Genomic DNA, 20,928 nt, shown 5'->3' with positions numbered 1-20,928 from the left:
GTTGTAGGTATCAATTTAGTTATCTATATTATGATATTTTAAAATAACCCCTTAAATTACAAATAGATGATTAAATATATCTCTCTCGTTCTTTTGTAACTTTATGGTTATTTACACTTATAAGAATAGAGTAAATGACAAAATTGTTCTCTAAAATTGTAAGAAGAGTCTTAACAACATTATCCACTCAAACACTTTCTTTTTTATTGGGTGAAACACATGTGAGTCTCATCACTTTATGTAGTTCACATTTATAAAGTGTAACATCCACATTGATTTCACCCAATAAAAGAGTGAGTATTAAAATGAGAGTGTTGCTAACACTCCTTCCTCATTGGTCATTTAGTCCCTAAATTTTGTAATAGGCAAAAATATGTTCAATTTATACTATGTCATTCATTTTAGACCCTCGGATAAGTTTTTCCTTTGGATAGTATGAGATGAGATGAGATAATATCATTATGTTAGTAAAATGCATGTGACATTGCATGAATATATGCAGGGGTGGAGTTCGAACCCCGAACACCACACTTCTTCATATTTAATATGTGTGAGTTCCAGCCACTTGGCTACTTGACAAAAAAAAAATGCAAGTGACATTCCCACACCGGCACCACATCATAGATTCCATTATACCCGAAAATATTCACGGAATTTTTCTATTGTTAAACTGTAAAATGACTAAATTGCCTATTATGGCGACTAATTTGACTAACCGAATTCCTAATATTTCTATTTTTTTTAGTTCTTATTTTTTTTTCGTCATTATTTCAGTTCTTATTATATTTCTACTTGTCTAATTAGTGAATTTTTCAGTCCATTTTGGCGTGCGTTTAATTATTTTTGAGTCGGCCCTTCACAGTGACGCATAAAATGAGAAGCCACAAAAAATAGAAGAGTGATGTAAAATATTGAACAAAGAGACAAAGATGTGCAAACAGTGGAACAGAATATAATATTTATTATTTTTGTAAATTATTACATCAATTGGGAGGGATTACTGAGAACAAAACTAAACAAACACAAGAAACATACACAGATGTGAAACTTTTTTTTTTTTTTAAATTCATTGTCTTATTGAACATTTCCTTAGCATTCGTTAGACAAATTGATTCAAATATTCATCAGCAGTGGTGTATGTCACATCTGGATAGGCTTCAGAAGCTTCAATATCTTTGGCTGGATCAATCTCATACACTGCATCTCCTTTTATTTGTTGTGAATGGTACAATGCCAACAAATAGTTATGAGGGAATGAAGATTCTGCATAGCAAGTAACATATTTCATGATTAATTTTACAAAATTGCTGTAAAATGACATACATGTCACTCATAATTTAACACTAAGAGATTAATTTTGATACACCGTCAGATATTTGTGCGGTCATTAAAATAGATATAATTAAAATCAAATATTTTTAACGATTTATCAACTATGATTGATTACCGGTGTAAAAATTCTTAACAATATTTATAAAGCGTTTATTTTACTGACCTTGAATATCCTTGAGAACTTGTTCCTCTGAAACATAAGTTTTCTCAAGAGTCTTCCCAATCTTTTTCTCCCAAAGGGCAATGACCTCATTTTGGGTCAAATAATTTTTGGGGAGTCTAATATGGACAGCTTTGTTCAATGTGTTGGGATCATTTGCTGCTCTAATGGTAAAAGTTCCCACATCAGCCTCAGTTACATATGCTCCTGAAATGAGTAAGGTATAATTATTGAAACAACTGAATTGTGTGTCTTTTGTTCAATACTAGTTTGTTGAATTGTTCTGTGACTAAGTCTGTTACCTTTCACATTTCCATCTCCAAGAATGACAACTTTGTCCCGAGGAGGATCAGTTGTGTCGAGTTGAGCCAAGTTACGTAAGAAGTAACCGGTAAAGGCGTGGCAACAAAGGTAAGTGTAAGGAACTCCTTCGGCTTCAATTACTCTTCGGATACTTGCTTTTTCTTCAAAAACTTGTCTAACTGGCTCAACGGCCTCATGACGGTCCACGTCTAGCCCAAATTCAGATGGGAAAAATTTCTGTCGACACAAGAAATTTAGTACCACTATTCAATATAACGAGTACAAATCTAACCATCAAAGAGTTATTACTAACTAAGACTCTATATGAATTGACTTATTTGAACTTATTTACTGGTGTAGTGACAAATTTGTTCACCTTAACGTTTCCAGCTTCTTTAATTGCTTTAATAATCTTGACCTGATCCTCAATTAGTAGTCTACCAGCAGCACAGATCACAATGTCAACTTGCTTGATTGCCTTAACAAGAGTTTCATGATCATTTATATCACCCTGCAGAGTCAAAGACATATTGATTAGGTCAATTTAATAAATATATAGAATATAAAATTATTTCACATATTGAAATCACTTACTTCAAGTAGAATAACTCCTAAAGATTGGTAATTATCAATAAGCTCTTCCTTGGTTTCAGGATTAGCAGCTGTAATAAGCTTTGGCTTGTTAACATTGCCAGGTGTTTTTCTAACCAAAGCATATGTTGGATTTCCTGCTTTAATACTTGCCCAAACTATGTGTCTTCCAATAGCTCCTGTTGGTCCTAGGATCAGGATTTTGTTTTCAGTTGCCATTGGAAAAAAATAACTAGTAAAAAAACAAGTGTGTTTATGTTTTTGTCTGTTTTTTCTTGTTTTGAATACGTTACCAAAGTAGTAGTGAGTGTGTGATGAATAGCTATACTTTGTTTGATATTTATAGGACTAACTTGGATTGCCACCAACTTCAATCCATCTACTACTCTCTGTGTGTTTTAGTGACCAAATTTAATATTCATTGTTGTTGAAATAGAAGCAGCCCTGTTGGTCAAAATTGACGCCTTCTCTTAAGTCTACTTAATTAACTCCGTATAAAACATATTAGTAGTCAGTTAAAATATATATAAAAAAACTCTACTTATCAAACAATTCTGCTGAAAACTTGGCCGGAAGCAAGAATATATCTTAGCAAAGAGAACAAAAGAATACACCGATTTATACTAATTATTATTATTAACATGATATATACATATAACTTTTTTAAGGATTTTTTAAATATTCAACTTGAAACCTTTACTTCACAACTTTTTAACAATGACACAACCCAACCTGCATGTTGAATTCGTCTTCATTTGATAGATACAACTATTATAAAAAAATGTGTTTAATATTCACTCAACATAAATTGTTCTTCAACACCTAGAAAGTTAAATAAAAAATACTTTCTCAAAAGAAAGTTTGCAAGTTAGAGCGTTTGCAATGAGTTTCAATAGGTTGTTATTTCTTTGTAATTGTTGATGTTAGGTGGTATTTAATTATTGGATGTTAATCGGTATCTTTAAGGCATTAGTTAAAGAAACATAAAAGGTAAGTTTTGTATAAAAGATAACATTTTTTTTACATTTTTTAATATTGGATTACACAAGTTTCAAAAAATTCTTACAAAACTAGTTTCCTTAACTAGTGCTCAGAGGGCACTGGTTAGCCTTTTCTTGAATAATATCGTTAGACGTAGTCTCTCTCCCTTGTCTTTGATTTTGTCTCCATTCAAGTATTGGAGTTGTATTTCATACAAATTTTAATCATGATTTTTTTTTTTCTTGAATTTTTCATTATGGCTATGTTCATCTACATTGACGGAGCCAGACAAAAAATTATGGGGTGGCCGCAATCAAAATAAACTAATATATAATATATAAATCATATAATATACAATACGATCCATTTCAGTTTCGTTCATCAAAAAATAAACTACATGACAAATACTCATAGTGATGCTTTATGCGTCCCGAGTGACTTGAAATCATCAATAATTGACTCGGAACTAATACATGCGCTAATCTCCCTTTCTATATAAACAGTCATGTTGTCTGCTAGAAACCCATGTCCCATCTTGTTTCTCAACTTAGACTTGATAATTTCATTGCTGAAAAAGATCTTTCAGTTGTGGAAGTAGAAACCGGAAGAGTCATAACAAGGCGCAACAATCTATCAATCAAGAAGTAATCTTTGGTTTGTCCAGTTGCAACCAAACATGAGCATAATTCTTGACTAGTTGATAAATTCTTCAAACATGGCAATCGGTGAGCATAAAAAAAGGAAGTGTCGGAGTTGAAATTGCAAATTACTCTTCTCTTGATCACTGAAATCCATGGGATAATACTTTTCAACAAGAGTACATATAGTATCAATGTTAAAAGATTTGTAACTATCCCAAGGAGACAAAGCACAACTTAAAGTCAACAAATCCATTGCTTGCTCACTAAACCTGTTATTCAACTCTTGTAATTGTTTGTCAATGGTAGTAAAAAAAAAATCAACCCTAAAATAATACTCTATTGTGACCTGATTCTCTTCAAGGCGAGAGCGCCCAAATCTTGTTGCTGAATGACAATCATTGAGGTCAGGAATCTCAATGGACATAGTAGGCATAAGGACAGATGATTTATTGTTCTTGAAATATGTGGGTTTTTATCAAAATCAATTAAGGTTAGAATTTCAAGTCTCTTTGGATTTAATAAGAAGGGATAAACTAATCATAATATTACTAACGAAAGTGACAAAATTAAAAGTTTTGAACATATTTGACTAAAAAAAATTGCAACGGGCCAAATATGGAGTTAAACATTTATCTTTGTTGTGAATTCAGACCTTTTGTTAAAACCAACAAGAACATGTATGTGAAGCAAATAACAATGACAACTAATAACCAAATTCACGCAACAATGCTTAGATCTAGATTCAATCTAGCAAACAAGTTATAAAGAAAATCCACAATCAAAGCAAGAACAACAAGATAAAGTGAGTAGAGGAATAAACACATCAAAATTTGGTCCAAGAATAACCTACATCTTAGAAAAGAGCAACTTCCCATAAATGAGTTTCTTACAAATAGATACAAATAAGTTACAAAAAATTAGCTTCAACAAGTTCTCCCTGAACAAGCTAATTTCTACTCATTTCCCAATATCTTCCTATGATCAAGAGACTCCAAGATTTTCATTCTCCAAGATGTTTACAACGTGTTTTCCAATCTAAAAATCTCACGCAAAGACCCTCAACTCTTAACATCTAAGATTCTTAAAAGCTATATTCTTTAGTTTCACAAGATTAACCACAAAAAATGAGAAAAGTGAAATTCATAGATGTTGTACCTGATGTCGGTACCTTGCACCCAGTTAGCAGATCCAGGATGCGCCTTGCATGTTGCTCCATGCACAAGGCATGTGGAACATAACCAAAATGCACAAAAAATACCCAGAAGCAGACCCAACCTTGGAGGAGTGCAAGGTGCTCAACCAAGCCGGGCCTCCAAAAGTTATGGGCCTAAAAAAAATTAAGTCTAATACTCACTTCCCATTTAAATAAAAAAAAATATATGTTACTTCTTTTTCTTTCTTCATTATACGTTTGAGTTTTTTTTCCTAGACTCTAGTTCTCCTTTCTGAACATAAGTCTGGTGCTATCAAACCACCCCTAATTTGTATTAATCAGTTAATTTGGAAAACTATTTCATTGAAAGAATTACAACAATCGTTTCTTTTTCGCATAAACCATTCGTTTTCCTCTTTCCCACAACGGAGGAGTGACAAATCCAAACGACAAATTTCACCTCTCTTTCACTTAATTTTTTTATATTTCGTTTCAGGTTTAGAAGTTCTTATGATTCTGATTTTTTAATGAAGTTTAGCTACAAAAAAATTGCGTTTTTACTTTACTGGAGCCTATTTTAAAAAGAGAACCAAGGCTCCTATTTTATAGAAACGACCCTGCCCAAAAGCATGCGCGCCTCACCACCGGATATGCCTTGCGTATTGCACGATAACAAACCATTTTTTCACCATTCAAACATGAAATTTTAAGTCACATTCAACAATGTTAATAGCCAAATTGGATTTCTTTTATACATGTTTGATGTAATTCCGTGAAAGGAACCAAATACGTAATTAATTAAGCCATACTTTTACTTATTTGCAAATTGAAGGAAATATAATGATAACAACATTGTACATTTGTTTGTCTTTGTTTCCTTAGATGAAGTCTAGTGTCCACTGAAGCAAACACAAGATACCCAAATGCAAAGATTGTGCTCCTAGAATCCATGCCCTTCTTAAACCCTCTTTAGAAGCTAAATGAAATTTGTAAAAACTACTCTTACCTAACGGTATCATCTTTTCAACGGCATAATGGTTTCTATAATTTGGCTAATTTGGATTGAAGGTCGCCGGACTTGAGTGGCATACATGCCCGTTTTTAAGATTTTGATGGTCTAAAGGTAAAATGTGGATAATAATTAATAAGTATATAAAAAAAATTTGAATTCCTAAAATGTGAAAATAATTTGATTGAAAATGATAGTTTTTATTACGTTAAGAAATAATTTAATAAAAACATCGGACTTCATATAAAATATTGAACTTTTTTATTTAATATTGAAATACTCATACAAAACAATTCCTCCAAACATTTCTAAATATGTGCCAACAAAGAAGTAAACATTTAAATTTTATTTTTGTATTTTAGGGCCTAAATTTTGAACTTATTATGTTATGTCCCACAAAACCTCACAATATACATCACAATTGTATTTTATATTAATAATATCACCCTTTAACACCATAGTTTAATTTTATAATAGTTTATAAATTCAACAGTGTATAATACCACGGTAGCATTGCAGAGGAACGATTGCGATGCCAAATTCTCAAATATCCTCACTTATCTGACAAAGTAGCATAGGGAAAAGCAAATACACTCACAATGTCAACCGATAATGGTGCTCTTATGCAAAGTTTTGGGGGATGACTGACAGTGACATCAATCACATTATTTACTTTAGTACCTGTACAAAAGAATGACATTGTTCAGTTGACAAATCATTGGGTCCGGCCTAAAAAAGGCAGCCCAAAATGAACTTGAACTTTTTTAATCCTAACTCATACTCTCCCGGTCACATTTATAACCAAAAAACTACTTTCTAGTTTCATTGAATAATTAATGTATTTGGTCTATAATGTAGACTAGATATATTATATATCCAATGAATTTAAAAAGTATGTTTTTTCTTATAAATGTGACCGGAGGGAGTATAAAATTGGGGCCGAGCCGGGTTAACCTATTGGGTTTCGGACCGGTCTACTATAATATTTCTGTTTGATTTTTGTTAAAAACACTATTTTTAAAACATTATCAACTAATTTAAAATTTATTAATAAAAAAATATTTAAACAAGTAAACTTAATAAAAATGGATAAATTTATCCCAAAGTTTTAAAATTCTAAAGTTTATAACTTATTAATTTAATTCAATTGAAGCAATAAATTTAAAGTTTAACTAGTATTTAATGTTAATGTAAAAATTATTTACAATTCTATGTCCATCTAATCATATTTTAGCAAAAAGATTGTTGTCATTAACTAATATATAAAAAAATACATAAAAAAAAAGAGTGAATAAATAAAAACTAAAACGGGTCGGGTTGGTCCATGACCAACATAAATCGGGTTAGGCTATATAATATGCGGCCCAATTACAAATGGGTTGGGTCAGTCTGACCCATTTATGTACTCGGACCTCATGGACCAGGCTAAGTCGGGTCAGTCCATTTTTTTGTGGTGGCCGGGGTTTGAACTCCGGACCTTGCATATTTTATGCATTGTCTATACCAACTGAGCTAAGCTCACGAGGACAGTCCATTTAATACCTCTACAAGTAATAGTAATACCTCTACAAGTAATAGATACCCGAACATGATTATTTAATATATTTCAATTGTCTACACGGTCTATTAATCACACCGTCAGATAATTTTTGTGTGGTCACAACCACAAATTCAAATCATTTTTTTTTAGTGGTGGCCGGGGTTCGAACCCCGAACCTTGCATATTTTTATGCATTGTCCATACCAACTGAGCTAAGCTCACAAGGACAAATTCAAATCATTTAGATGCACATATAAAATACACATCATATAATTATTTCAATCATCTTTTTGACAATTTGTGATAGCATTGATCAAACTACCCGTAATTCAAATCATATTATATGCAGATTAATTGGCTACCTCAAAACATTTGTGATAGCATTGATCAAACTACCCGTAATTTTATCTGGAGAGGTACAAACAACAAAGGTCTGCATTTGGTTAGCTGGAAAAAGATTGCTAGACCGAGGCACCTTGGAGGCTTAGGTATTAGACCAGCTAGGGAAGCCAACACTTGTCTTCTTAGAAAACTTGTTTGGGATATGGTCCAATCAAAAAATAAGCTTTGGGTAAACCTCCTCTCAAACAAATACTTAGGTGGTTCGAATTTTCTTCATGATAATGCTCACCCCAACAGTTCCCCATCTTGGTCATCCATTATCCGTGCAAAAAATATTCTTAAAAATGGGTACACTTGGAGAGCGGGATCGGGAACTTTGTCCTTTTGGTTCAGCAACTGGAGTCCACATGGCCTTCTTGGTACTCTTGTTCCCATCATAGATATTCATGATCTTCACCATTCAGTCAGAGACGTGTTTTCCAATATTGGACAACATACACATGCTCTTTATACAAACCTTCCTCCCAATATTGAAGACTACATCAACAACACTCATTTCAAATTTAATGCCTCCATTGAAGACGCTTTCTTATGGTCACACAACAAAAATGGTGCTTATTCTACAAAAAGTGGGTACACTTGGCTTCTCTCCCTCTCAGAATCTCAAACCGATGACGGTAATCAGATTGCTTGGTCGTGGATTTGGAAGTTGAAAGCTCCGTAAAAGTACCATTCTGAATGTTGATGGGAGTTTCAATGGTACTCCAACTTGCACTGGTTTTGGCGGCATTTTTCGCAATAATGGGGGTCTTTTCCTCTCGGCTTTCTCAGGTATGATCTCCCATTCAGAAGACATTTTGTTGGCTGAACTAACAACAATCTATCACGGCTTGCGCATGGCTGTTGACATGGGAATAGATGATTTGGCTTGTTACTCGGATTCCCTCCTCTCCATTAATCTCATAAAGGGGGACATTCCGCACTATCATGTATATGCAGTCCTTATACAAAACATTAAGGATATATTGGCTACCAATAATTTTACAGTTTATCATACTCTCAGAGAAGGTAACCAAAGTGCTGATTTCATGGCAAAGTTAGGGGCCGCATCCAATGCTGATTTCGTCATCCACACTGCTCCTCCGGAAGACCTGCTCTTGCTGCTTCGGAGTGACGCCTCGGGAGTCTTCTTCCCTAGGGCCTAGTTTTCCTTTTGTTTCTTGCTTTCTTTTCTTTTGTCTTTGATTAGCTTTGTAACCAAAAAAAAGACAATATTATTTCAATCATCTTAAAAAATATCGGTTCTTTCTTTCTACTTTTTTTCATTTGCGTGTACGTACATAATTTAAATTTATAATAGTGACCACCCAAACATTGCTTCATATGGTAAGATCGGTCCATCCTGACGTGGGTTTTAAATAATTTTTTGACTCACCGATTCACGAGCAACAACAAAATAGAGTGATGTAAAATTTTGAAAACTGAACACTAGTGACACAAATGTGCAAACAATAGAACAAAATACAATATTATTATTTTTGTAAAATATTACATCAATTGGGAAGGATTATTAATAACAAGACAACAAGGATAAGTAACATACAATTGATGTGGTACAACCTGTGAAACTATTAAGAAGAAATTATCTTTGTCTTATTGAACATTTCCGTGAGAACAAACTTAGACAAATTGATTCAAATATTCATCAGCAGTGGTGTATGTCACATCAGGATAGGCTTCAGAAGCTTCAATATCTTTGGCTGGATCAATCTCATACACTGCATCTCCTTTTATTTGTTGTGAATGGTACAATGCCAACAAATAGTTATGAGGGAATGAAGATTCTGCATAGCAAGTAACATATTTCATGATTAATTTTACAAAATTGCTGTAAAATGACATACATGTCACTCATAATTTAACACTAAGAGATTAATTTTGATACACCGTCAGATATTTGTGCGGCTATTAAAATAGATATAATTAAAATCAAATATTTTTTACGATTTATCAACAATGATTGATTAACGGTGTGAAAATTCTTAACACTATTTGTGAAGTGTTTATTTTACTGACCTTGAATATCTTTGAGAACTTGTTCCTCTGAAACATAAGTTTTCTCAAGAGTTTTTCCAATCTTTTTCTCCCAAAGAGCAATAACCTCATTTTGGGTCAAATAATTCTTGGGGAGTCTAATATGGACAGCTTTGTTCAATGTGTTGGGATCATTTGCTGCTCTAATGGTAAAAGTTCCCACATCAGCCTCAGTTACATAAGCTCCTGAAAAAAAATTAAGGCAAATGTTGAAACAACTGAATTGTGTATGTTTAGAATACTAGTACTAAATATGTTTTGTGACTAAGTTTGTTACCTTTCACATTTCCATCTCCAAGAATGACAACTTTGTCCCGAGGAGGATCAGTTGCGTCGAGTTGAGCCAAGTTACGTAAGAAGTAACCCGTAAAGGCGTGGCAACAAAGGTAAGTGTAAGGAACTCCTTCGGATTCAATTACTCTTCGGATACTTGCTTTTTCTTCAAAAACTTGTCTAACTGGCTCAACTGCCTCATGACGGTCCACGTCTAGCCCAAATTCAGATGGGAAAAATTTCTGTCGACACAAGAAATTTAGTACCAACATTCAATATAACGAGCAAAGATCTAACCGTCAAAGGAGTTATTACTAAGAGTGTATGGATTGACTTATTTAAACTTATTTACTCGCGTAGTGACAAATTTTCTCACCTTAACGTTTCCAGCTTCTTTAATTGCTTTAATAATTTTGACCTGATCTTCAATTAGTAGTCTACCAGCAGCACAGATCACAATATCAACTTGCTTGATTGCCTTAACAAGAGTTTCATGATCATTTATATCACCCTGCAGATTCAAGGACATATTGATTAGAACAATTTAATTAGTAAAATATAAAATTATTTCACAAATTGAAATCACTTACTTCAAGTAGAATAACTCCTAAAGATTGGTAATTGTCAATAAGCTCTTCCTTGGTTTCAGGATTAGCAGCTGTAATAAGCTTTGGCTTGTTAACATTGCCAGGTGTTTTTCTAACCAAAGCATATGTTGGATTTCCTGCTTTAATACTTGCCCAAACTATGTGTCTTCCAATGGCTCCTGTTGGTCCTAGGATCAGGATTTTGTTTTCAGTTGCCATTGGAAAAAAGTAACTTTAGTAAAAAAAAAAAAAAAAAAACAAGTGTGTTTATGTGGTAGTCTGTTTTTTCTTGTTTTGAATACTTACTTTACCACAAGTAGTAGTGAGTGTGTGATGAATAGCAATACTTTATTTGGTATTTATAGGACTTCATTGGATTGCCACCAACTTCGGTCTAGCTACTACTGATCAAGTCTCTTTGTGTTTTAGTGACCAAATTAAAGTTAAAATATTCATTTTCGTTGAACTAGTGGCAGCCTTTGTTGGTCAAAATTGACACCTCACCAAGACCATTTTTTATGAGAAGCAGCCTTTTAATTTGAACCGATATTTCTATTATTGATGATTAAATAATGATGATTGTTTCCTTCAAAAAAAATAATAATGATGATTGTTTGACAACTATGTGGAGTACATATCTTATAGTATTAGTAATTGGGAAAGAGAGATAAGAAGAAAATAAATAATAATTACATATCTTGCAATGGAGTACATATCTTATGATATTATATAATTAGGCAAAATTACATATCTTATAGTTTTTTTTTTTTACTTAATTTTAGGTAATAATATGATCTTTTTTCATTGAATAATTGATGGAGTAAGGACGCCAAATTTCAAGGCTCACACAAGTGTCATTTCTTTAATCGAATCCCTTTTTAAATCTTTCTTTTGGCGATAAAGTGAGGGCGCTCGCAAAATTGATTGGACTAATTGGGGTATAATTTGCTCTCAAAAGGAGTTTGACTTTGTTGGAAAAGTGGTGTTGGAGGTTATATATGAATCAGGGAGGGTTTGATATAAAGTTTTGGATGCAAAATATGGGGTAGGTAGATGTCATATTAGGGCAGGTGGTTCAAAGGCGTTTGTCCGGTGGAAAGATATTTGTGAAATTAGAGAAGGAGTAAGCGTTTAGGATTGTGGCTGGTTTGTATCCGATATGGGGTGTCGGTTAGGCAACGAGGAAAGGTCTACCTTTTGAAACGATCTTGTGCTAGATGGAGGTATTTTACGGGTTAGACTTAGTCGACTTTTTTATCGTCATTTCAATCATAACATTTCAGTGGCTGAGATGAGGAGATTAGGTTGGGGATTGAGGTAAAGGAGTGGGTTTGGAGCAGGAGACTGTTAGCGTGGAAAAAGGATTTGATATGGGAGTGTTGTTCTTTGTTGGATAATAGTATTGTGTAGGATCCTATTGAGGATTCTTGGTTTTGGAATCTTGATCCAGTTCAAGGTTATTCAGTAAAAGGTGTTTACAATATACTAACTGCTAATGATTTGCAAGCTCAAGCGTCGTTTACTGTATCATTTCGAATAAAGCGATGTCTCTCAAAAGTGTCTATTTATGCGTGGTGATTGCTTAATTAAAGACTTCCAACTAATAACAATTTTGCTTGATGTGGAGTTCTTCATCAAGGGTCATCATTATGATCGAGTGGCCCGAGAAAGGAGGAATCAATCGATCATGTGTTCGCAGTGTGTGACTATTTTGGGAACGTCTGTTGGTCTATTTTGTTGTGGTAAGGGATATCTAGTGTGTTTTCCTGCGATATTGGTATGCATGCTTCCTAGTTTGTTGGAGCTCAAGTTTTTTGGAAGGATACTCGTACATGTTTTCAGATGATTTGACATGCTACTATTTGGATTATTGGAAAGGATTGTAACCTTCATACTTTTTAAAACAAATTGTCATGTATCCCTCAAATGGTTAAATGGGTGAAGCTTCATTCGTGGTGGTGGCTTAAGACATATAGGACTCATATTCTATTTGATTTCCTTGTATGGTGGACCAATCCACGTGTTTGTTTAGGTTATTCCACCATCTAATATCGTTCATTGGTTTTTGGTATTTTGAGATTCTGTTGTGATTCTTTTGTTGGCGCACTTTGTGCTTAACTTAGAATTTTTCTTCATTTTAATATGTATAGTGCTCTTTTGGCTAAAAATATAAAAAAATTAGTTGTATTTAATATTATAATTAACATATAACTGGTCAAAAAAAAAAAATCTACAAGGCAACTTGACGTATCCATTCAACATCTCATACGTTTGAGTATAAATCGTAGTCAAATGTTATTTGAAAATAAGACAAATGTTATATTTTATATCGATTCTTAATTTCAATTTGTTAAAATGTAGCATCAATCGTAGTCATACGTTGCTTTCAAGAAGAAAAAAAAAAATGAAGCTAAAAAAAGTCCTTTAACAAGAAGGAAAAAAAAAAAAAAAACCCATGCACGTAAATAAGTGTTTTTAAAAGACCGACGGCTAGAGAGGGTCTTGACTTCAGTTTTTCCTTTTATAATAAAATCTTGACTTCACTTGAGCATTTTTTTATATTTTACGTGATCAAGATTCAAGCATGATATTATGAGCCATGTTCCTAAACATAAAGCCGCCACAAGTGAAACTGAGTTTAGGTGATAGGCAGCTATTAACAAAATTGAGTATTTATGCAAAAATATTTATTTTTGGGAATAGATTCTCTCAAATGTAATTTTCTCCATTTTTCTTCATTGTTACATCTACATCATTAAATATGAGAGAGAAAAGGAGATATTAAATTATGAAGAAAAATATTATATTGAGTATATGGTTGAGATTTAACCATTGAGAAAAATTGTAAAAAGGAAAATGCTAGATATCAAGAATGATTTTATCAAGAAAGATTCAAGAATGACATGGCAGAATAATCACCCTTAGATTTCAATCCCACCACCCCATGATTTCCGCACCACCCCATGATTTCCGGCCAGGCTGAGATTTTATTGGCTAACATTAATTTCATGACAATTTCTTGATAAAATCTAAGGGTGATTATTCTGCCATGTCATTCTTGAATCTTTCTTGATAAAATCTTTCTTGATATATAGCATTGCTCTTGTAAAAATATACTTGAGAGAATCCCCACCCAATTTTTGGTGTATTCTTGGGCACCAAAAGTTTGGGAAAGAACAAAAACATTATGAACGGAGTTTGAAGATTCATGGGAATAAATGATCGATGATTTAATAGGTCTTTATATATGTAATTTCATCTTCGTTAATGTTTATATTTCCATGAATATGACTAGCTAAATTTCTTAAATATCTTAAATTAGGATTAGACGAGCATCGTTGAAATCATCTTGTAATTGAATTTTTGTTTGATTCATGCAAATTATGTTTATTTTTATTTAGGGGATGTATTGGATTAGGATTCTAAAGGATTTTAAAAGACGTTTTAATTATGAAAAAGTCTTGTGGTATTCAATCAAGATTCTTTGTAATTTAAAAAAAGTCTCGTGGTATTCAATCAAGATTCTTTGTCATTTTAAAAAAGTCTTGAGGTATTCAATCAAGACTTTTCATCAATTAAGAAAAGTCTCATGGTATTCAAAATCATTCAAATTTCAAAGGATTGTTTAATAAATTAGATTTTGATGGATTTGGTGGGATTTTCTAGTGAAATTTCAATAAGAAAAAGTCTTTCATGAAGACATAAGATTTTTTGGGATTGTTTTTCTTTAAAAGTTTACTATCTCTTTCTTATCCCTTCTTCCTTCTCTCTCTCCTCTCTTTTCTCCCTCCTCTCTCTGTCTCTCCCTTCTCTCTTCGTCTCCCTTCTCTCTTTGTCTCCCCCCCTCTCTCTCTCTCTCTCTCCTCTCTTCCCCTCTCTATATCTCTCATAAAAATAAAATAAAAAATAAGGGTATATATTGACAATATTATGATAGAGAATGTGTTGTAATCATTTCTTTTCAATGAGTCCTTAAAATTCATAAAATCTTTTGAAATCTTATAAATCCATAAAAAAATTTCAAATCCTATAAAATCTTATGATGTAAATCCATTAAAATTCATAAAATCTTTTGAAATCATATAAATCCATAAAATTCTTTCAAATCCTTTAAAATCTTATGATGTAAATCCATTGAAATCCAAATTGAAAATCCTGATAGTCTTTTAAAATCATGAAAGTCATTAAAATCCTACAAAATCTTTGAGGCTTTTTTAAGCAAAAATTGTCCTTTAAAATCTTAATCCAATACACCCATCTTATCTCCTTTTTATTTTTCGGTAACTGGTAATTATTAAATTTAAATTGGCATTGCTGTTTGCTTATGTTGGTATTGATTAAATATATATATATATATATATATATATATATATATATATATATATATATATATATATCACTGGTTTTCTTCTTTCTTTACAACTTTAAACAATTTACACACACGTGTGTGTATATATATATATATATCATTGGTCTCATTCTTCATTATAAGATGCACTAGACATAAACACTTTAAGTTTATATCTGATTATTTTCTTTCTCTTATACTCTTTTGTTAGAGTGTTGTGAGGTGAAGGTTAGATATTTTTTTGGAGAGTGTGAGAGTATTGGGGTTGTGGGGTAGTTGAGGATAGTATATGTGTTGTAACAATTTTCATATAGAGTTGCTCTCTAATTGTCATTAGTCAACGATCGTGGTTTTTATCTGCTTTAGAGTTTTCACGTTATATTCTTTTGTTCTTATTGTGTTATTTTATTTTTCTCTATGTCAGTTATTTTCGACAAATGGTATTAGAATCTTCGGTTTGGTGGGATATAAAATTCTTGGTATGATATGTGGTTGTTGCAAGTATTTTTTGGAAATGTCTTGACTAGGAAAGTTTGCTTATAGCAATGAAAAAAAATTCAAGTGCAACGAAGCTTAGCATAGAGATTTTTAGTCGATGAATCAACTTTGCTTTGTGAAAAATATAAGTCAAAAAGTGTTGATACAATTAGGATTACACAACATTGAAAGGAAATATTTTCAACATGGACAACAAGAAGCAGGAGGAACTTGATTTGAGAGCGTCAAATACAATCTGCATGTCTTTGGCTAAGAATATTCTTATGAATGTTCTTATTTCGTTGTCATGCAAAGAGCTTTGAGAGAAACTTGAAGGGCTATATCAAGCAAATGCTATCTCAAATCAATTGTTGTTGAAACTGAAAGAGCAGTTCTTTAGCTTATATGCATGGATGAAATACGAATATATATGGTCATCTAAGTACTCTCAATAATATTGTCTTTGAATTATAAACCATTAGAGAGAAGAGTGAAGATGAAGATAAAACATTGAGACCCATGTGATCCTTTCCATCTTCCTATGAACATATTAAACTTGTTTTGATATATGAGAAGAAAACTATGAGCTTTGAAGAAGTTTCTAGCAAAATAATTGCTGAAGAAAGAAGATTGAAAAGTTAAGGTTAATAACATGTCATCAAACACATTGTTGGTAGCTAAAGGTGGACCTTATCTAAAGAAAAACAATGGAAATATTATGAGATGTAGGAAATATGTAAAGTCTGGGCATGTAAGGTATCAATGTCTCTGGATGAAGCAATGTCAGGAAAAGGCTTTGAGTCAAATGCTAGCAATATCTCAGTTGCTACGAGAGGTGATAAAGGATGAGTATTGCTAGCTAGAGGGTTAGTACATGTGCATTGATTGATATTAAAGCAAGGTGTGTTGTGAGATTATGTTGGTGGTTGAAGAGCTTCTTGCCAACATGAAAGTTACACCATAAGTTTTCATCCTAATTTTTGACACTTGTATATTCTTAAAGTGATTTAGCTTCAAGTGAAATATACTCTTATGTGGAATATGATAGTTCTTTTGAACTACAGTTGTCAGTAAAGACAAGGTTAAAATCCTTTAAGTGGTTTAGTTTCAAGTGAGTATACTCTTTATGGTGGAGTACGACAATTCTTTTGAACTATATGATTGTCAGAGACGACAATGGAAGCAAATGTATCATTTTAAATCAAGGTGGAGATTGGTGGTGTTGATTGAAAATATACATGTGGAAGAAGATCCACATTGTTTAGAATTGTAAAGGAAGAAGGAGATCAATGTATGTATATGAGCTATAGTTCTTCATTAGAAGATGCACTAGTAAGAAACACTTTTAAGTTTATATTTGATACTATTCTTTCAATCTTTCTCTTATTCTCTTCTGTTAGAGTATTGTGAGGGGTAGGTTAGATATTTTTTTGCAGTGTATTGAGGTCATGGGGTAGTTGAGGATAATCTATGTGTTGTGACAATTTTTAGTGTTATCCTTTGATTTTTGTTAGACAACTGTCGTGGTTTTTTTCTCGGCTTTGACGTTTCTACTTTATATTCTTGTATTCTTATTGTGTTATTTCATTTTTTATTTTGTCTTTTTTTCCCTACATATCATACTTATTTGAAAATCAACAATGCTATATACAGCGAATTGTTTTGTCAGGAAAATTCACGAGCGTGTCTTTTTTGAGTTAAAAGGAAATAGCATATCAAGTTGTTTTGACTAAATCCCGGAATGGTGGAAATCACCTAAGTAGTGGTGATAAGCAACCAATAACAATTAGTCGTGAATAATTTGCGAGAATGTCCTTCCCTAGATGTAGCATTTTCCTTTGAAAATAAAGATGTTAATAATCGAAAACTGATATTATTGGCCATGAACATATTTAGTTTAAGAATAGTGAAATATGTTTTTGCGTTAATTTTCCGTTGCAATTTACTTTTGATAACAAAAGCTATTCCAACTATTTATTTTTAATTCAAACTTAACTGTATAAATAAAATAAACTCAATCAATGTGGAGACGGACTTTACTTGTTACTATTAGTATAGATAGGATTTAGAATCATTGCCATATTATAATCAGACATCTAATCATTGAAATTTTTATGAAGACATGTAATCTTAAAAAGTGAGATTTTTTTCTTACTTTCCAGACTGAAAGATGTATGAGTTATAATAAAATCCTTTGATCACATCTTTAACCATGTTCAAGGACATAATCTACTTTAAAAATTCTCATCCAATTTAACATCTACTCTGGTATGAAACGGAGGAGTAGCATGAGCATGTTGATGTACCTATAAGCATTAGCATGGCTGTAATCATATCGTAATAAATGTTCATTATCTGAACTTTCACTCAGTAGTGTACATGGTAAAGCAATCATTACAAAGCAAAATGTGGAACACAAATGATCAACAGAAAGACAACATATGAAAATTTGACCAATACTACATTGTTTTGGCTTTATTTTGGTGAAGATGTTTGTTTTGGCTTCAAACAAATGCATTCAAGTAGTTGTCGACCGTAGTGTATTTCACCTCAGGATAAATTTCAGAAGCTTCCACACCAAAAGAAGGTTCAATCTCAAAATTTGTACAATCTCCTTTTACTGACATGGAGTGACCTAATGCCAACATTAAGTTTGCAGGGAAAGGAGACTCTGCATAGAAGAAAAAAAATTCATATAGCATAAGTATAACATATATGTTACACATTGAATTATTTTAGGGTATTGCTAGCATAAATATTTTTGTCGAAAAGAGATTGTTCGTACTGACCTTGAATGCTCTTAAGAAGTTGATCCTCTGGAACATAAATTTTCTCGAGAGTGCTCTTAATTTTATTCTCCCACAATGAGACGAGCTCATTGAAAGTCAAAACATTGGCAGGAGGCTTAAAGTATACAATTTTGTTCAAGGTTCTTGGATCATCCACTGCTTTAATTGTATAAGCCCCAATGTCTTCCTCCGTGACATAAACTCCTAAAATACGAAATTCAAATGTACAATTTAACACATAATCGAGTATGTCCATGTAGAAAGAAAAAAAGTTTTGAAAAGATTTTGTACGATATTACCTTTGACATTTCCATCTCCGAGAATAACCACTTTATCGCGGGGAGGAGATGTCACATTTTGTTGTCCTAATGTAGGGAGGAAGTATCCGGCAAAGGCGTTAGAGGAAATATAAGTGTAAGGAATTCCTTCAGCTTCAATTGCCCTTCTGATTTTTGCTTTTTGCCCAAAAAAGCTAGCTACCGGCTCAACAGCATGGTGACGGTCAACGTCGATCCCGAATTCAGATGGGAGAAACCTCTGATAGCAACAAAATAATACCAATTTATATAGCTAATTCAAGTATACTGCTATTTTAGTTCAGTGAAAAATAAGACCAATTTGTACCTTGATGTTTCCTGCTTCCTTTATTGCTGCTATGAGCTTCACTTGGTCATCTACTTGTGCTCCACCAAGGGTAGAAATAACAACATCAACTTGCTTAATTGCCTTAACAAGACTTTCATGATCAGCTAGATCACCCTATATAATCAAAATGAGAAATAGATATTAGAATATTTATTTCAACTTTGAAATAATTATGTAAATATGTATGAATAAATAATATATTAATAGTGATTGAAAGATACATACATAAAGCAAAGTAACTCCAGAATTTTTGAAGCTCTCAATAAGCTTTGATTTTTCAGGATGAGAAACTGTGCTCTCCCTAATCAAAGCAAACGTAGGGTGTCCTGCTTTTGCACTTGCTTCAATTATGAATTTTCCTATGTAACCTGTTCCTCCTAGGACTAGGATTTTGCTCTTCTCTGCCATGAGAAAAAAAGTTCCAAAGTAGAAATTAAAAGAAGTTGTGAGTTTGTTGTAATTAACTTAACTGTGGCTGTGACTGTGCAGATCAAAGGGATTGATTAAGCTATTTGTAGGACAGCACCATTCCCTAATGGACATAAATGTCCTTAGTCAATGGTCATTAGTTTAATATTCTGTGCTACAAATTTGTCTCTTTTACGAATCCATTAGTTGTTACATGTGAACTACTTGAAGTTGTTGGATTTTTTAGAAATATGTAAAAAATGATATATTTTCCGCATGTATTTTTTATACAATGTTTTTGACGGAGGGGTCACTGGTTTATAGTTCTTAAAACGTTAACTTTTTTTGGAAGAACTTGGGTGCTAAACTAGCACACACTAAGGGCAGAGAAATGGAGAACAGCTGTTGAAATTAAAGAGAAAGTTTTGTGTGGTCGTATGATTTGGACAGAACATTTAAAAGCATACTCAAAAAATTAAAAAGCAAGAAGAGAAAAGAATTAAATAATGTATTTATGTTTGTGTGATTATAACTTTTATTTGAGGTTGTGATCAACCAAACATTGGCTTAATTGTATGTTTGGTCCCTCATGTTTATTTTAGGTTTCAAGTTGGTCTCTTATGTTTTAAAAATTTTAAGCTAGTCCCTTATGTTTTAAAAGTTTCAAGTTGGTCCAGAACATTAATCACCTTAGAATAAGTTAGTCATTTCCGTCACTTGACCGTTTAGATATTCGGGTTGAGAATATGAGTGATGAAATTTCACTTATTTAAAAAATCAATTTTAAAACATTTTTTAATTTTTTTGTTTTATTAAACTTTATATCATGTCGCTAATGAGATTTACTTATTTCAACTTGAGTAATGTTTTGGATCAACTTGAAACTTTTAAAATTTAAGGGATCAACCACATGAAACTTTTAAATTAGGGAAATGTTTGTTATAGCGAAAACAAGCTTCCCGAATCTTCACGACCCATTAAAATAGTCAATTCCTTAATTTATGGGGAGCGGCATTTATGGTGCCTGGTAGCTTTTTTTGTTTTTGTTACAACTGAAATATGCCATCGGGATAAATTCTTGAGGAAATTTCTCGGGAGAAATAGCACCTCCCTTTAAATTATAAGAGACCAACTTTTTTTTTTGAATCGGCAATGTATTATTAACCAACAAGCCAGTGCAAGAAGCACTAATAAGCTCGGGTGGAAGAAAAAAATACAAAGAAGGGGAAATCGGTTGCAACACCAACACCGGCTC

At 32.6% G+C, this 20,928-nt stretch overlaps 4 protein-coding genes across 4 annotated transcripts; 1 reads left to right on the top strand and 3 right to left on the bottom strand.

Annotated features, from left to right (window-relative positions):
* Window positions 1-932: 932 nt before the first annotated feature.
* LOC146920013 (isoflavone reductase) lies at window positions 933-2,699 on the bottom strand. The gene is made up of 5 exons (XM_085713399.1): window positions 2,390-2,699; window positions 2,172-2,306; window positions 1,795-2,032; window positions 1,496-1,699; window positions 933-1,263 (listed from the first exon to the last, which is right to left on the bottom strand). The coding sequence occupies exons 1-5, from the start codon at window positions 2,603-2,605 to the stop codon at window positions 1,100-1,102; spliced, it is 957 nt and encodes a 318-aa protein (XP_085569525.1). The 5' UTR covers window positions 2,606-2,699; the 3' UTR covers window positions 933-1,099.
* A 6,249-nt stretch (window positions 2,700-8,948) lies between these two features.
* Window positions 8,949-9,257, top strand: LOC146920012 (uncharacterized). The gene has a single exon (XM_085711090.1). It carries the CDS (start codon window positions 8,949-8,951, stop codon window positions 9,255-9,257), a length of 309 nt encoding a protein of 102 aa, XP_085567216.1.
* A 298-nt stretch (window positions 9,258-9,555) lies between these two features.
* LOC146920011 (isoflavone reductase-like) lies at window positions 9,556-11,338 on the bottom strand. The gene is made up of 5 exons (XM_085713398.1): window positions 11,010-11,338; window positions 10,796-10,930; window positions 10,424-10,661; window positions 10,129-10,332; window positions 9,556-9,896 (listed from the first exon to the last, which is right to left on the bottom strand). Exons 1-5 carry the CDS (start codon window positions 11,223-11,225, stop codon window positions 9,733-9,735), a joined length of 957 nt encoding a protein of 318 aa, XP_085569524.1. The 5' UTR covers window positions 11,226-11,338; the 3' UTR covers window positions 9,556-9,732.
* A 6,826-nt stretch (window positions 11,339-18,164) lies between these two features.
* Window positions 18,165-19,750, bottom strand: LOC146920010 (isoflavone reductase-like protein). The gene is made up of 5 exons (XM_085713391.1): window positions 19,491-19,750; window positions 19,245-19,379; window positions 18,920-19,157; window positions 18,621-18,824; window positions 18,165-18,502 (listed from the first exon to the last, which is right to left on the bottom strand). Exons 1-5 carry the CDS (start codon window positions 19,671-19,673, stop codon window positions 18,336-18,338), a joined length of 927 nt encoding a protein of 308 aa, XP_085569517.1. The 5' UTR covers window positions 19,674-19,750; the 3' UTR covers window positions 18,165-18,335.
* Window positions 19,751-20,928: the final 1,178 nt, after the last annotated feature.

The sequence above is a fragment of the Medicago sativa genome, chromosome 5 (genome assembly GCF_051527215.1).
Source record: "Medicago sativa cultivar Bolivia chromosome 5, Bolivia_mono, whole genome shotgun sequence".
Classification (NCBI taxonomy): Eukaryota; Viridiplantae; Streptophyta; class Magnoliopsida; order Fabales; family Fabaceae; genus Medicago; species Medicago sativa.
This window is presented reverse-complemented; position numbering and strand designations above follow the sequence as displayed.

Excerpts from the sequence above, each read along its gene's own strand:
- LOC146920010 (XM_085713391.1), bottom strand. The coding sequence starts at position 19,673 with ATGGCAGAGAAGAGCAAAATCCTAGTCCTAGGAGGAACAGGTTACATA. Across the intron at positions 19,380-19,490 it reads CTGGAGTTACTTTGCTTTAT|GGTGATCTAGCTGATCATGA; the intron begins GTATGTATCTTT and ends TTGATTATATAG. Across the intron at positions 18,825-18,919 it reads CGGAGATGGAAATGTCAAAG|GAGTTTATGTCACGGAGGAA; the intron begins GTAATATCGTAC and ends TTCGTATTTTAG.
- LOC146920013 (XM_085713399.1), bottom strand. The coding sequence starts at position 2,605 with ATGGCAACTGAAAACAAAATCCTGATCCTAGGACCAACAGGAGCTATT. Across the intron at positions 2,307-2,389 it reads TAGGAGTTATTCTACTTGAA|GGTGATATAAATGATCATGA; the intron begins GTAAGTGATTTC and ends TTGACTCTGCAG. Across the intron at positions 1,264-1,495 it reads AGTTCTCAAGGATATTCAAG|AATCTTCATTCCCTCATAAC; the intron begins GTCAGTAAAATA and ends CTTGCTATGCAG.
- LOC146920012 (XM_085711090.1), top strand. The coding sequence starts at position 8,949 with ATGGCTGTTGACATGGGAATAGATGATTTGGCTTGTTACTCGGATTCC.
- LOC146920011 (XM_085713398.1), bottom strand. The coding sequence starts at position 11,225 with ATGGCAACTGAAAACAAAATCCTGATCCTAGGACCAACAGGAGCCATT. Across the intron at positions 10,931-11,009 it reads TAGGAGTTATTCTACTTGAA|GGTGATATAAATGATCATGA; the intron begins GTAAGTGATTTC and ends TTGAATCTGCAG. Across the intron at positions 10,333-10,423 it reads TGGAGATGGAAATGTGAAAG|GAGCTTATGTAACTGAGGCT; the intron begins GTAACAAACTTA and ends ATTTTTTTTCAG.